The sequence below is a fragment of the Schistocerca cancellata genome, chromosome 4, assembly GCF_023864275.1.
Source record: "Schistocerca cancellata isolate TAMUIC-IGC-003103 chromosome 4, iqSchCanc2.1, whole genome shotgun sequence".
NCBI lineage: Eukaryota > Metazoa > Arthropoda > Insecta > Orthoptera > Acrididae > Schistocerca > Schistocerca cancellata.
The window spans coordinates 719,486,206-719,500,807 of record NC_064629.1 but is presented as its reverse complement, the minus strand read 5'-3'; the positions used below and the strand labels follow the sequence as shown (position 1 = coordinate 719,500,807).

Sequence of the window (14,602 nt, the reverse complement as noted above, 5' to 3'; positions counted from 1 at the left end):
TACAATAATACTGGATATAACAGTACGGTAATGTATTTTGCCATTATTGTCAGACCAGAGATTTCAAATCATAGTGTAATCATTCTGGTCAATAGTTTTCTTTACTTTAGGTAAGATCTCACTTCTCACTTGATTGGCAATCTCTTGTGTATGTCGAGATACAGTTCTTTGTGAATGCAAATTCTCTTCAGCCCTCACTGTGCCATACTTCGCACCAGTGCTGATTAGTTCTTGTGAAAGACTAATAAACCCTTCTCCACTAACAATGTTGAAGGGCTGTAGATACAATGTACCCACTTTGTCACTCTATGAAACTGCTTTGATGTTGACTGTATGACATTTTTAAACGTATGTCTTATAATGGCCATGGTGCTTCCCTTGTATATAAGTAATTCTTCACAACCCCCTCCCCCTCTTCCCACTCCTTTGAAACTGAACCTGACCAACAGGACCACAAGTATCCATTTGAGCCACTATCTGGAACAAAACACCCGGATACACGATATGAACACTGAGGTGATGAAAGTCATGGGATACCTCCTAATATTGTGTAGGACTTTCTTTTGCCTGGTGGACCAACTTAATATGGTATGTACTGCACAAGTTGTTTGAAGTCCCCTGCAGAAATAATGAGCCATGCTGCCTCTATAGCCATCCATAATTTCAGAAGTGTTGATGCTGCAGGATTTTGTGCATGAACTGACATCTTGATCATGTACTGTAAATATTTGCTGGGATTCATGTTGGGCAATCTGGGTGGCCAAACCATTTGCTCGAAATGTCCAGAATGTACGTGGCCTGGTGACATGGCACTCTGTCACACATAAAAATTTCACTGTTGTTTGGGAGCATGAAGTCGATGAATGGCTGCAAATGATCTCCAAGTAGCCAAACATAATCATCTCCAGTCAATGATTAGTTCAGTTGGCCAAGAGGACCAAGTGCATTCCATGTAAAAACAGCCCACACTATTATGGAGCCACCAGCAGCTCGCACAGCACTTTTTTGACAACTTTGGTCCATGGCTTCAAGGGGTCTGCATCACACTCAAACCCTGCTATCAGTTCTTACCAACTGAAATCAGGACTCATATGACCAGGGCACGGTTTTCCAGTCATCTATGGTCCAACTAATTTGGTCACAAGCCCAGGAGAAGCGCTACAGGTGATGGAGTGCTGTTAGAAAAGGCACTCGCATTGCTCGTCTGTTATCACAGTCCATTAATGCCAAATATCACCACACTCTCCTAATGAATCCGTTCGTCGTATGTCCTACGTTGACTTCTGTGGTTATTTCATGCAGAGTTGCTTGTCTGTTAGCATTGATATGTCTACACAAACGTTGCCGCCCTTGGTCATCAAGCAAAGGCCGTTGGCCACTGTGTTCTCTATGGTGAAAGGTAATGCCTGAAATTTGGTATTCTTGGTGCACTCTTGGATCTCGGAATACTAAATTCCCCAACGATTTCCGAAATGGAATGCCCCATGCTCCAACTACCATACTGTGTTCAAAGTCTGTTAATTCCTGTTGTGCAATCACGATCATGTCAGAAACCTTTTCATGTGAATCACTTGAGTACAAATGATAGCTCTGCCAATGCAGTGCCCTTTTATACCTTATTTACGCGATGCTATTGCCATCTGTGTATGTGCATATCACTATCCCATGATTGTTGTCACCTCAGAGCATACATGAGTAGTTTTAACATTAATGAACACATATTTTTTAGTCCTACTAATGCAACTTTGCAGAGACCACTCACCAAACAGAATAAATGTTGTGTTATCGATAGGCACACACCAAAAGAAAGAAAACTTGCTAGCTTTCAGAGTAATCCTTTTACGAGCTATAATAGGTTGTGGTGGGTAGAGGAAGAGGAAGGCTGGAGGCAGAGAGAGGGATTGGGGATGGGTGGCTAACAGCTCAGAGGGAGGCAGTCAGTTTGCTGACTAGGAATGCTGGAGGGAGGAATGGTAGGTATACGGACTAAGCATGTGATGGAGGGTTGTCAGAGTCACTGGAGCGGTGCATTTTGAAAGTGACCTTGGGACATGAATTGGGAGGGAGTGGCTGAATGGAGGAAAGGGAAATTGTTGGGTGGAGAGTGCAGGGACAGTGGATTACTGGAGGTTGAGGCCATCACGATTACGGGAGTGGAGGATGTGTTGTAAGGACAAAATATAATCACAAAACTAGGAGACAGCTTCACAGTGGTTATAAGCATTAAGGTGTTCAAGTATGCTGATGTCTTTCACGTCTTCAATCATCCCAGATTTCTCCCCGATTAAGGAGTCTACGTCACAAAATTTACTCTATAGTACGGCAACTACGATACGGGTTGATTCTTGCAGAGAAGAAACACCAACAAGCCACTTTTAATAATCCTATTTATTCACATAACAGCATCATTACCAGTTTTGAATCGCTACACATTTATTGTTGTTTACATTAGTATTCACTTTTTTTCCCTCTTGTGGTGAAAAATCCTTGCAGAGCTGGTGCCTTACAGTCAAAACACAATGTGAGATAAGGTTTGGCCATTCCATGTCAACTCAAATAGGCCCATTATCCCAAATTTCAACAAAATTTTATGTGAACATTCACACATTTTCCCAACAAACAGTTGTTAAGTTTGTCAAAGTAATACTGGCCAAGATATAGACATTTGTTTGACTCTATGTGCAACTTTATGCAGAGCGAGCATTCATTTCTGCTGACTTTGAACTGTTACATTTTGGGCAATTTTTGTCGAAAAGAATGAAATTTGGCCATCTTCTACATATTTATGCATTCCCATAACAATAATAATGAAAAGAATTTTACGAGCCATATTCAACAAGAAAATTTTAGACAAAATCACCCGAAAAAATTTTTAAGTTTGGTTTCTTATATCTAGGGGACTACAGGGATGACAAAGGTGAAACTTGGCATGTAGTAACCTAACAACATTGGCATGTAGTAACCTAACAACAATGAACAAAAATGAAGTTTCATTTACGTACTGCTTTCCAATAACACATAAATGAAGTGCAAAATTGGAGATTTTGTAAAAAGATAAAAAATGCAATATTTTCAACCTGATTCTGCAGAAAACTTTGTCCTTCAAAACTTTCCAAACTGGGCTCATTACAAACACCATGGTTTCAACTGATAAAAAAGTGTATTTGATTACCCAACATGGGCTAGCAATGCTAGATAATTTGAACTGAAGTTGGGTGTGAATATCGCGACATGAAAAAAAAGTAAAATTTGGATTCTTATATCTCATACAGTAAATGCATACTGAATGTGAAACTTAATGTGCAGTAGGTTAGTAACACAAGGCCATGGAATACAAAATTTCATTTACCTCCTATTTTCCTAATGACCTACAAATTTGTTGAAAAGATGAATTTTGTGAAAAGGTAAAAATAGATATATTCAACACTGATTTCACAAATACCCTTTTCAATTAAAGCTTCAAAACCAACCCTATTCAAAACAATGTATCTCCCCCCCCCCCCCCCCCCACAAAAAACAGTGGGTTTGCTTTCCGACACGGGCTAACAATGGTACATAAATTGAGGCAAAGTAGCCACAAAAATCATACTGTGTTTTTAACTTTGGCTTCTTATACACTCCTGGAAATTGAAATAAGAACACCGTGAATTCATTGTCCCAGGAAGGGGAAACTTTATTGACACATTCCTGGGGTCAGATACATCACATGATCACACTGACAGAACCACAGGCACATAGACACAGGCAACAGAGCATGCACAATGTCGGCACTAGTAAAGTGTATATCCACCTTTCGCAGCAATGCAGGCTGCTATTCTCCCATGGAGACAATCGTAGAGATGCTGGATGTAGTCCCGTGGAACGGCTTGCCATGCCATTTCCACCTGGCGCCTCAGTTGGACCAGCGTTCGTGCTGGACGTGCAGACTGCGTGAGACGACGCTTCATCCAGTCCCAAACATGCTCAATGGGGGACAGATCCGGAGATCTTGCTGGCCAGGGTAGTTGACTTACACCTTCTAGAGCACGTTGGGTGGCACGGGATACATGCGGACGTGCATTGTCCTGTTGGAACAGCAAGTTCCCTTGCCGGTCTAGGAATGGTAGAACGATGGGTTCGATGACGGTTTGGATGTACCGTACACTATTCAGTGTCCCCTCGACGATCACCAGTGGTGTACGGCCAGTGTAGGAGATCGCTCCCCACACCATGATGCCGGGTGTTGGCCCTGTGTGCCTCGGTCGTATGCAGTCCTGATTGTGGCGCTCACCTGCACGGCGCCAAACACGCATACGACCATCATTGGCACCAAGGCAGAAGCGACTCTCATCGCTGAAGACGACACGTCTCCATTCGTCCCTCCATTCACACCTGTCGCGACACCACTGGAGGCGGGCTGCACGATGTTGGGGCGTGAGCGGAAGACGGCCTAACGGTGTGCGGGACCATAGCCCAGCTTCATGGAGACGGTTGCGAATGGTTCTCGCCGATACCCCAGGAGAAACAGTGTCCATAATTTGCTGGGAAGTGGCGGTGCGGTCCCCTACGGCACTGCGTAGTATCCTACGATCTTGGCGTGCATCTGTGCATCGCTGCGGTCCGGTCCCAGGTCGACGGGCACGTGCACCTTCCGCCGACCACTGGCGACAACATCGATGTACTGTGGAGACCTCACGCCCCACGTGTTGAGCAATTCAGCGGTACGTCCACCCGGCCTCCCGCATGCCCACTATACGCCCTCGCTCAAAGCCCGTCAACTGCACATACGGTTCACGTCCACGCTGTCGCGGCATGCTACCAGTGTTAAAGACTGCGATGGAGCTCTGTATGCCACGGCAAACTGGCTGACACTGACGGCGGCGGTGCACAAATGCTGCGCAGCTAGCGCCATTCGACGGCCAACACCGCGGTTCCTGGTGTGTCCGCTGTGCCGTGCGTGTGATCCTTGCTTGTACAGCCCTCTCGCAGTGTCCGGAGCAAGTATGGTGGGTCTGACACACCGGTGTCAATGTGTTCTTTTTTGCATTTCCAGGAGTGTATATTGTTTATTAAAGGTATGATGTACATGAAATTTTCTACACAACAAATTATTAACATAAAGTTTTTCAATATAAAATACCATTCACATACTGCTTTCTAAATTTTCACATAATCATTTTTTCATAAAAATTACAAAAATATATCACATTAAATCTACTTTTAGAAAATCTGTTTTCCATAACTGTCTTCAAACTAATCACAGCTGGAATGACCATGTTTTCAAGCATTCAGAAAATCTCATTTGATTTTCCATTGTGCACTAACAATACCTGAAAATTATAAACAAATTTGAGGGAATGTACCATGGCAAGATGATAAATTTAATCAACCCATTGTCCATGTTTCATTGCATGTGGTTTTTATTTTTAAACTGATGAGTAACATCTCACCACATTCTCTTGGCCCATGGTGACACATTGTCAGTGCCCGTGTTAGAACATGTACCAGCAACCACATTGTCATAGCGGCCATGCCCGATATCTGGACAACACTTGTCACAGGTGGGTTTATTCATCCAGGTTCCCAAGCCTGTAAATTGGTTTCTTAATTCAGGCTACAAAGTCTTGTGGTGGTTCCTGTCCGCTTACAATGCCATTGGCTAAGTACCTCATCTCCAGTTTTCAAATCTGTAGGACTATCTCACATAGGGAGCAAGCAAAAAGTAATATCAATTTCCATTTTAAATTTCTCAATATTGCAACGTTACTGATTTATCAAAGGAACAAAATGATGCACTGATAAAATTTATGCATCCTCTAGGCCCTTCTCACTCATATTATTGGCACCAAACACATGATGCTTGTTGTGTACCGGAACAACCTCTCATTTCGATACTCTCTCTTTGTTCAGTATCAACATTTGACCAACAGTCACAGTTTCCAGGAAATCAAATGCAGAAAGTGGCTAAAAATTTCAAAAAATGTAAACTGCAATGCAAGTAAGATACTTAGCAAATGGCTTTTTAAGCAGACAGGTATTACCACAAGGCTTTGGAGCCTGAATTAAGAAATGAAATTACAGGTTTGGGAACATGGATGAAGAAACTCACTTGTGGCTGATATTGCACAACTATTGGGCATTACCCCAATGGCAATGGGATTACCAGTTCATATTCCTGAACCAGTAGTGACAATGTCACCATGGACCAAGGGAATATACCGAGATATTACATGTCAATTTAAAAATAAAAACCACATCCAATGAAACATGAACAGCAGATTGCTGCAATGTAGCATCTTGCCATGGTACATTCCCTCAAATTTGTCTGTCATTTTCAGGTATTGTTAGCGCACACTGGAAAATCAAACGTGATTTTCTGAATGCTTGAAAACATGGTTATTCCAATTGTGGTTAGTCTGAAGTCAGTTATGGAGAACAGATTTTCTAAAAGCAGATTGAATGTGATCTATTTTTATAATCTTTATGAAAAACATGAAGTTTTAACTTATTATGTGGAAATTTAGAAAGCAGTATGTGAATGATATTTTACATCGGGCTATCTTATGTTACTATATCGTTTAAGTTGTTGTGTGCTAAGTTTCACATTTATGATACCTTTAATCAAGGATATATAAGAAGCCAAATTTAAAACTTTATTCGCAGTGTGATTTTTCCGGTTACTTTACCTCAATTTATGTAGCATTGTTAGCCCAGGTTGGAAATTAAATCCACTGTTCTGGAGGGAGGGTAATGCAATAAGTTTTGTTCGTATAAGGCTGGTTTTTAGCTTTAACTGAAAGTGGTATTATAAAAGCAGTGTTGAATATACCCTATTTTCACCTTCCACAAAAATCGGTATCTTTTCTACAAATTTGTAGATCATTGGAAAATAATAATGAATGAATTTGGTATTCCACAGCCTTATCCCTTTGCTCCGCAATGGTATTCTTACAATATCACCATTTTATAACCTTCTGTGCCTTTTCAACATAGTGGTATTGCCTAGTTACCATGTTCAGTAGCTGCCAGCAGGTGCCATCTAGTGGTGTATCTTGGAACTACGTCGTAAATTTCATGGCTACTGTTCGCTTAGCAGTTGTCCCGAAGTGTGCATTACTAGTGAGTGCCTGTGCCTGCGGCTGTTGATGTCACGTGGAATAAATATCTATATATCTGTTGTCAATACTACTAAATGTAAGTGGTTTGCATAATTTATTGTTAATATACACAATAATAATATCCAACACTGATATTTAGAATTTATGAGTGCCTTTTGTTTCTCTGTTCGGAATCATGGGTGATATCGTTACAATACCAGTATAACCTATTACAACTATCAACAGTATTTTCCGAAAATAAGATTTACGATGTATCATGCTTTTGATCATTTACAAAGCATCATACAAACAATAGGTACAACTTAGTTAATATATGTAAGTGTGTATTACATAACTAATTATTTTGAAGGTCATTGTTAAAAATGGCGAAGCTAAATAGAATGTCTTGGAAATTTTGTGAAATTGATGAAGCCTTTGTGGAGGAACTCTTCGCAAATATACCCAGTGGGGGATCAGATGATGATCTGTTATCATCTGATGATGAAGAAACTGCAAAAATGAATGAAGCAGTTTCATCACCTTTGATTTTTGATGAGAACCCTGAAGCAATTATTGGTGATACATCCATCTCTGTTGGTGATATAGGCCTAGGTGACCCAGTTGCATGCATTCCAGTTACTGTAAATCACAATAACTCAGTGTGTAACACTACTGTTGATGTGCCTTTAGACATGGGAGATGATTCTGAGTCCGACTTAAGATGACTTGCCACTAATATACAGGATAGATTGTGATAAAATATGGGCACAAGTAAACAACACAAAACAGAAATTCCTTTTCACAGAACCGACTGGGCCATCAGTCTCTGATGACATAGAATATCCTGCTGAAATTTTTTCTTTCCTGTTTCCTGATATCCTAGTAGAAAGAATTGTGTACAAAACCAAACTGTATGCAACACAGAAGAGTGGTGGCATAAATCAAGTTCCAACAGACTGTACTGATATAATATCATTTTTGGCAATTAATATTCTTATGGGACTGAAAAGGTTACCTAGTTTCAGAGATTACTGGTTGTCTAACATGAAACTCCGAGACTCATACATAAGCAGTTACATGTTTGTCAACAGATTTTCATGGCTCCTATCCCACATTCATTTTAAGGGTTTAACTGCACAACCTCGAAAAGGCTCTCCTAACTATGACAAACTGTATGAAGTGAGACCCGTTCTTGATGTCTTGTCAAAGAGATTCAGGGATTACTACAAGCCCAACCAACAACAGTCCAATGACGAAGGAATACATGCCACCTAAGCCGATCAAGAGAGGTTATAAAGTCTGGTTGCGTGCAAACCAAAGAGGGTATGTGTGTCAGTTCGAAATTTACACTGGTAAATTAGGAGAGGCCACTGAGAAAGACTTAGGAGGATGGGTTGTAAAAACTCTCTGCAAAGACTTAGAAATGAAAGGTTATGAAGTGTACTTCAACAATGACTTCACCTACAACTGCCAAAGGATCTAAAAGATGACAAGGAACTACAAAGAGGAGATTCAGATTGGCGGAGTAACCCAACAGGAATTCTCTGTCTCAAGTGGAAGGGTAGGAAAGGGATACATTTCTTAAGCAATTTTCATGCACCGGATAAAAAGTGTACTACAACCAGATGACAGAAGAATGGAACAGAGCTGTCAGTGAACTGCCCACTGCTTGTCAAAGACTGTAATGCTCATATAGGGTATGTAGACAAAAGTAATATGGTGAAATCATGCTATGGGATTAACGGGAAGAGTAAGATATGGTATTTACATATCTTATGGCACTTTGTGGATGTCGCAGTTCTCAACTCATATATAATATTTTCTGAAGGAAGTGATGAAAACTTGATGAGCTTGAAAGACTTGAGATTAGCTGTGGTCGATGGATTCCTGCCACTGGACACACCAAACCAGACGCAAAAGATGAAGGCAACAATCAACAAATTTAAGCCCAAGATTCCGCAGGGAGTGAGGTTTACAGAGAATAAGTACCTACCAGTCAGAGGAACATGGAAGGGATGTGCCAACTGCAGTTCATCATCAAATCAGCAGTGTTCATGGTGGTCTTGCAAAACATGTGGTGTTGCATTGTGTCCCGAGACAAGAAAAACTGTTTTTTGGATTATCACAGGCAATAAACTATTTTTACATTTGTTTGGAAGCAGTGACATTGCACTTCAGATTATAATATGGTATGGCATATGTTTGTGTGTAAGTGTAGGATTTTAAGGCATTTATGACATAGAGGTATTGTGAGAATACCACCTATACTTTTGTAATTATGTGAAATTAATATCTGAAATTAAACTTTCATATAAACATTAGTGGTCTTTTTTGTTATTTTGTGCTGAACAGTTGCAGATTTTGAGGAAAGTTTAATCTTACATGCATCAAAGAGTTATACTACTGATCAACTGCACATTCAGTTTCATGTAAAGCATGCATTTATTCTATGAAATATAAGAATTTGACTTTCCTCCCCCCCCCCCCCCCCCCAAAAAAAATAATGTTAAAAATACTGCATTATCTTTTTGCAAAATCTCAAATTTTGCACTTCATCTATTCATTATTGGAAAGCAGTACATAAATGAAATTTTATATTTGATATCCTTATGTTGTTAGGTTACTACGTACCATGTTTAAAATTTGTCACACCTTTAGTTCCCGAGATATAAGAAGGCAAACCTTGAAATTTTTTCAGGTAATGATTTTTTCGAGTGATTTTGTCTAAAAATTTCTGGTTGAATATGGCTCACAAAATTCTTTCCATTATTATTCTTAAGAGAATGCATAAAGTTGTACATGATGGGCAAATTTCATTTCTTTGAACAAAATACTGCCCACAATATAACAGCTGAAAGTTGACAGAAATTCACACTCACTCTGTGCAAAGTTGCGCATGGCGTCACACAAATGACTATATCTCAGCCAGTACTGGTAAACGAGCGTTAAACTTTATCAATGTTCATTGTGGAGACGGGTGAATGTCCACATCAAATTTCACTGAAATTTGTGATTGATGAACAGGAAAATGTTTTAAAATTAGGCTATTTCATGTGTACTGTCACTGTACCTAATAACAATTGAAAACAACGTAAAAAAATCATTAAAATATCTGCAAGAATCAACATGTACTTTGTGCACAACCATGATCTCAAAATGTCAATTTCTGACAAAACAGCAAACATCTTTGATTTAGAGTGTCTGCCCATCATACATTTTTTACTTTCTGTTACTGTGAGTACCTGGTGAACATTATTTTAATAAACTTTATTCCCGTTGCTTTTCTGGTCTCAAAGCCCATCTGATATCAGACAGTCAAATTCCTTTGTGTGATCAGCCAGCACATTATCAACTTTGTGCAGACATATGATGGTGGTGTGCTACAATTCCCAAACTTCTTGGACACCAAGTGAGGTCAAAGAAGAGGCATGAGGAGTGAAAGGTTCAGAAAACCTGGACTGCTGACCAATATTGAATGTAATATAATTCCGTGATTCAACTTTTACACCAGCCACCACAGAAGGATTTGTGAATATTCAAATAATATGTAGAGAATCAATTGTGACTTATAGTTGTAGTTATGAAATGATTTGGATGGTCAGACTGTGTTATTTCCTTTCTCCACTTGCCAGCCTGTCTCTTGTGTATGTCATGTTTCTGCAGCACTTGAAAGAACCTTTCCTCTCTTCCTGTTGGGTTGACAGTAATTTATAGCGGTAGATTGCAGTTTTTAAAAATCAAAAGGTTCTTATTAAGGGAGAAAGGAATCAAGGAATTATTATTCAAACAGATCTGTTGTTCATCTGGGGAACACTGTAAACCTTAATTAGATCTGGGACAGGAAACACTGAAGACCTTAATCAGAACTGGGGTTTAAAACGCCGTTTATTAACTCTCTTGTTCTATTCTCTAATATTTACTGAACGTATATAAAAATATTCTGCTGAGAACATCTCCCTCTGTCATTCAGTTTTCTCACAACTTCCAATAATTTTCTTAAACATATAATGTAAATGGTTTCAGTTTTTGTTTTACTTTCTACCGAGTGCCCCCTTTTTTACTATAAGCATGAAATACTTTTGACATAAAGCCTTATTTTAATACCGCTGTTCAAAAAGCATGATAATAACACACATTAAAAATATAAAATGTGAAGTATAGACATGGACAACTATAACAACAAAAGAAAAGGATGTACTAAATAAATTTTGTATTCATTATTTACCCGTACTTTGCACGCTGGTCTTCTCTAAAGTGTGCTAAGTTTTTCTGCACAATTTCAATAGCATTTTCGTTAGAGGTTACGTCCCATAACCCGTCTGTTCCCATGATAAGAACATCCCACTCTGTGATATCCTCTTCTTCAATATCAAATACTTCGATCTGCAATGAAATCAAACAGTGCATTTCAAATTTAATGCAATTCCATAAAATTTTCATTTTTGTTTTCCCAAACTTACATAGTCATGTGGTCCAGAGATAAAAGCGTCATTGTATCAATGTGTCATCACTGCTGCTGAAAGTGTTGAAAAATTACAGTAGCACATGAACACACCAAGTACCAATCATACAGAGCGAACCCAAAAGTCCATCAAGAAAATTTCAGAGATTGTTTAGAGATATTTTCTGAATGTTTTGGTTTAAGATACTTGTGGTCTCTGGTGGTACATTACAACTGCATTGCAATTTGACTGATTTCTTACCCATATTTATCTTTATATCAGAATAGTACTGTAAATATCTGCTAAACAGTGCAAAATGTTGACAGTATACAGTGTGTGTCTTGTTTCGACACAGATTTGTTCCTTTCACTTGTGGTACTTGCTGTTGACAATAACAATAACCTCCAGCCAATGCAAGGTTCCAGGCTGCGCTCAGTTGAAATCCCGTATCCTTGTTGACGAGATTATCGGCTGTATGGATATGTATTGCTTCCTTAATGACACAGTCCCAGAAAGATGTTTTATCCCTGGCATCATCTTTCTGGGACTGCGTCATTAAGGAAGCAATACATATCCGTACAGCCGATAATCTCATCAACAAGGATGCAGGATTTCAACTGAGCACAGCCTGGAACCCTGCAATGGCTGCTATTAAATCATGATGCAAAAATCAAGATTCTTCGCTAACAGGCCCATCATAATACTGGCCTAGTATGGCCGTTCGTGAGTAACGTCTGGCCGCACTTGACAAACGCAGCGTACAGTGCACGTGCGGGAGAGCCGCTCTGCGATTTTCGGCACGGGAGTTTGAATATGGCAAATCACTGCGCATGCGAGATTTCCCCAGCTGTGCATTCTTCGTGCACGTGTTCTAAAAATGGGGCGTCAGTGTGCAGATACTGTCAGTCGTACCTAGCCACGAGCAAGGTTGAACCACCTGAAGATGTTGGACAGTTGCTCTAAGGAAATATTGTGGAATTTGCACAACATGATCCGACGGCAAACCCGTGAAGACTATTTACAGCACATCCGCTGGGGAAGCTTGATGATAATTTATTATTTGCCACTGAGAAATAACAACTCTAATATCCCACCACTCTTATAATATGGTGATATTCAGCAAGTGAAGGTGATATTTTTTGTGTGGCTGCTAGTTCTGTATCAAGTAAAGGAGCCAAAATGAACATGTCACTTGAGGATGGGTTTCAGCCATCTATTGGAAGTAAATACCTGGTACGGTGGGCTGATCAGCAATTCATATTCCCTTATTGAAGACTTAGTTTTGCTGACATTAAAATATAGCTATTATCTTGACCTGGGCTTTGATTTTGAAACTCTCTGTGTTGTTGTGTACGGCAATTCTCACTTTCATTCATTGATACTGATTTGAGCTTGTGTTACTTTTGGTCATAATGATGATTCTCTACTGCAATTTTCGCTATCGACTTAAGGTCAATCTCTGTTTCCACATATTACATGGTTTGTGGCAGTGATAGCTCAGTGTCAACCCATGACACTTATATGACAATGAAAGCTACAAACTTTAATTGGAAATATCTATTTGACACAAAGCAAATTGACAGGTTAGTGTCATAGGTACTGAATGAAAAAAAATCTTTATGCTTGGGCAGAATTGCAACCATCTCCATCATGGTAAACTATTTTTAGTCTCCTTAAAGCTCGGTGCAAGTAAGTGTTGTAATATGAGGTTGCATGTTGGTGGTCAAGTTCAATATGAAATTTACTTTCTCTACATACAGGCTAAAATAAAAAACTACAAAAAAATTTAATTTACACAGAATACGTAATTGGAGACAAAACATGAACTGATGCAATTAAAACTTCAGATATTCTTTCTATTATTGATACTATAGAATTAATAATACATCAGACTTATCAAAAATAATGAAAAACAGCTCACATATCTATCTGACTGCGTTTGTTGAAAATATGTGACACTTAAATCAGATTCATTTCCATTATCATTGAGAGAACTCTTTGCCAGAAGGCGATGGGAGTGAACCTCATTAAGTCAAACTTCCGTCTTAGCTGGAAACTCAAATACTTTTATACTTTGCAAATGTTACAAATGCACCATCAAAGGTACAAGAGAAAGACTTTGCTACTCTCCACACAGGAGACACATTTTAAACTGACTGCCACCACTGCGCTCCAAGGATATAGCTTCTACAAGGAGGATGAATTTATTTGTAGGGCAAAAGACAGGGTGGTCATCTCTGTGAATGATATGTACCATTCCGCTTGCTCCTTTCACAACAGCTATTTAAGCAGTCAGTACCGAAGAGAGCAATATTACGTAATGTTGCACTGCATAATGCTTTTTGACTCTACTCTGGATAGAAAAGCTCAATTTCACCTTGTTCCACCTTGCTGTTTACCATTCCTGCGAGTAAGAGATTTTTAATGCACATAATGTGCAACAGAGATCCAGGTAAATACATCTCAAGGACTGAGTTGTCGAGAATCTCACTGCATGAGAAGAGTCCAAGTGGCAAACTTGCAATTTATTGTTGCTGTGTGGCTATTTTCTGCCACTGGGCTCATATTAAGTTGTCGTGCCTTTGCAGATGCTGTTGAGTGGGAAGTAGTTGATAATTCATATTCAAGTGACCACCTCCCCATTTGGGTCCCACTCTCAGAGCAGTCCCAGAAAGGAAACCAGCACAATGGATGCCCAGAAGTGCAAACTGGACACTGTACACTGGAAGTTTTTAAAAATTAAGACGGCATTAAGGACTGTGTGGATCACACTGCATGATCCACCACTAAAGTACGTATCACAAAGACCCTAGGCCAACAGCCAATGGGTGATAATAATCACTAAGCATTTGGGGTCAGGAGGATAATTTTGTGATGATCAAATGCAGACCATCTACACAGAACCTCTCAGTCTTTTGGGTTGTAAGTTTACAAAGAGGAATAACAAAGAGAATAAGCAGAGATCATGACAAATGTTTCTGGGTTCAAGAAACCATAAGTAGTATTTCTGGCAAACAGATAAGGTAGCCAATAACTGCTGCAATGAAGCACAGATGCATTCAAACTATACTTGGATAAATCATA

General features: G+C 39.5%; 1 protein-coding gene across 2 annotated transcripts in view; it reads right to left on the bottom strand.

The window, feature by feature from the left end:
• The window catches only part of LOC126184666 (protein phosphatase 1H), a 182,454-nt gene that overhangs the window by 22,180 nt on the left and 145,672 nt on the right, over positions 1-14,602 (bottom strand). The window contains exon 7 of one of the 2 annotated variants that reach the window (XM_049927147.1): positions 11,302-11,459. In XM_049927147.1, coding sequence (XP_049783104.1) covers positions 11,302-11,459 — 158 coding nt within the window. The remainder of the gene's footprint in view (positions 1-11,301; positions 11,460-14,602) is intronic. The other variant, XM_049927148.1, reaches the window with a different exon arrangement.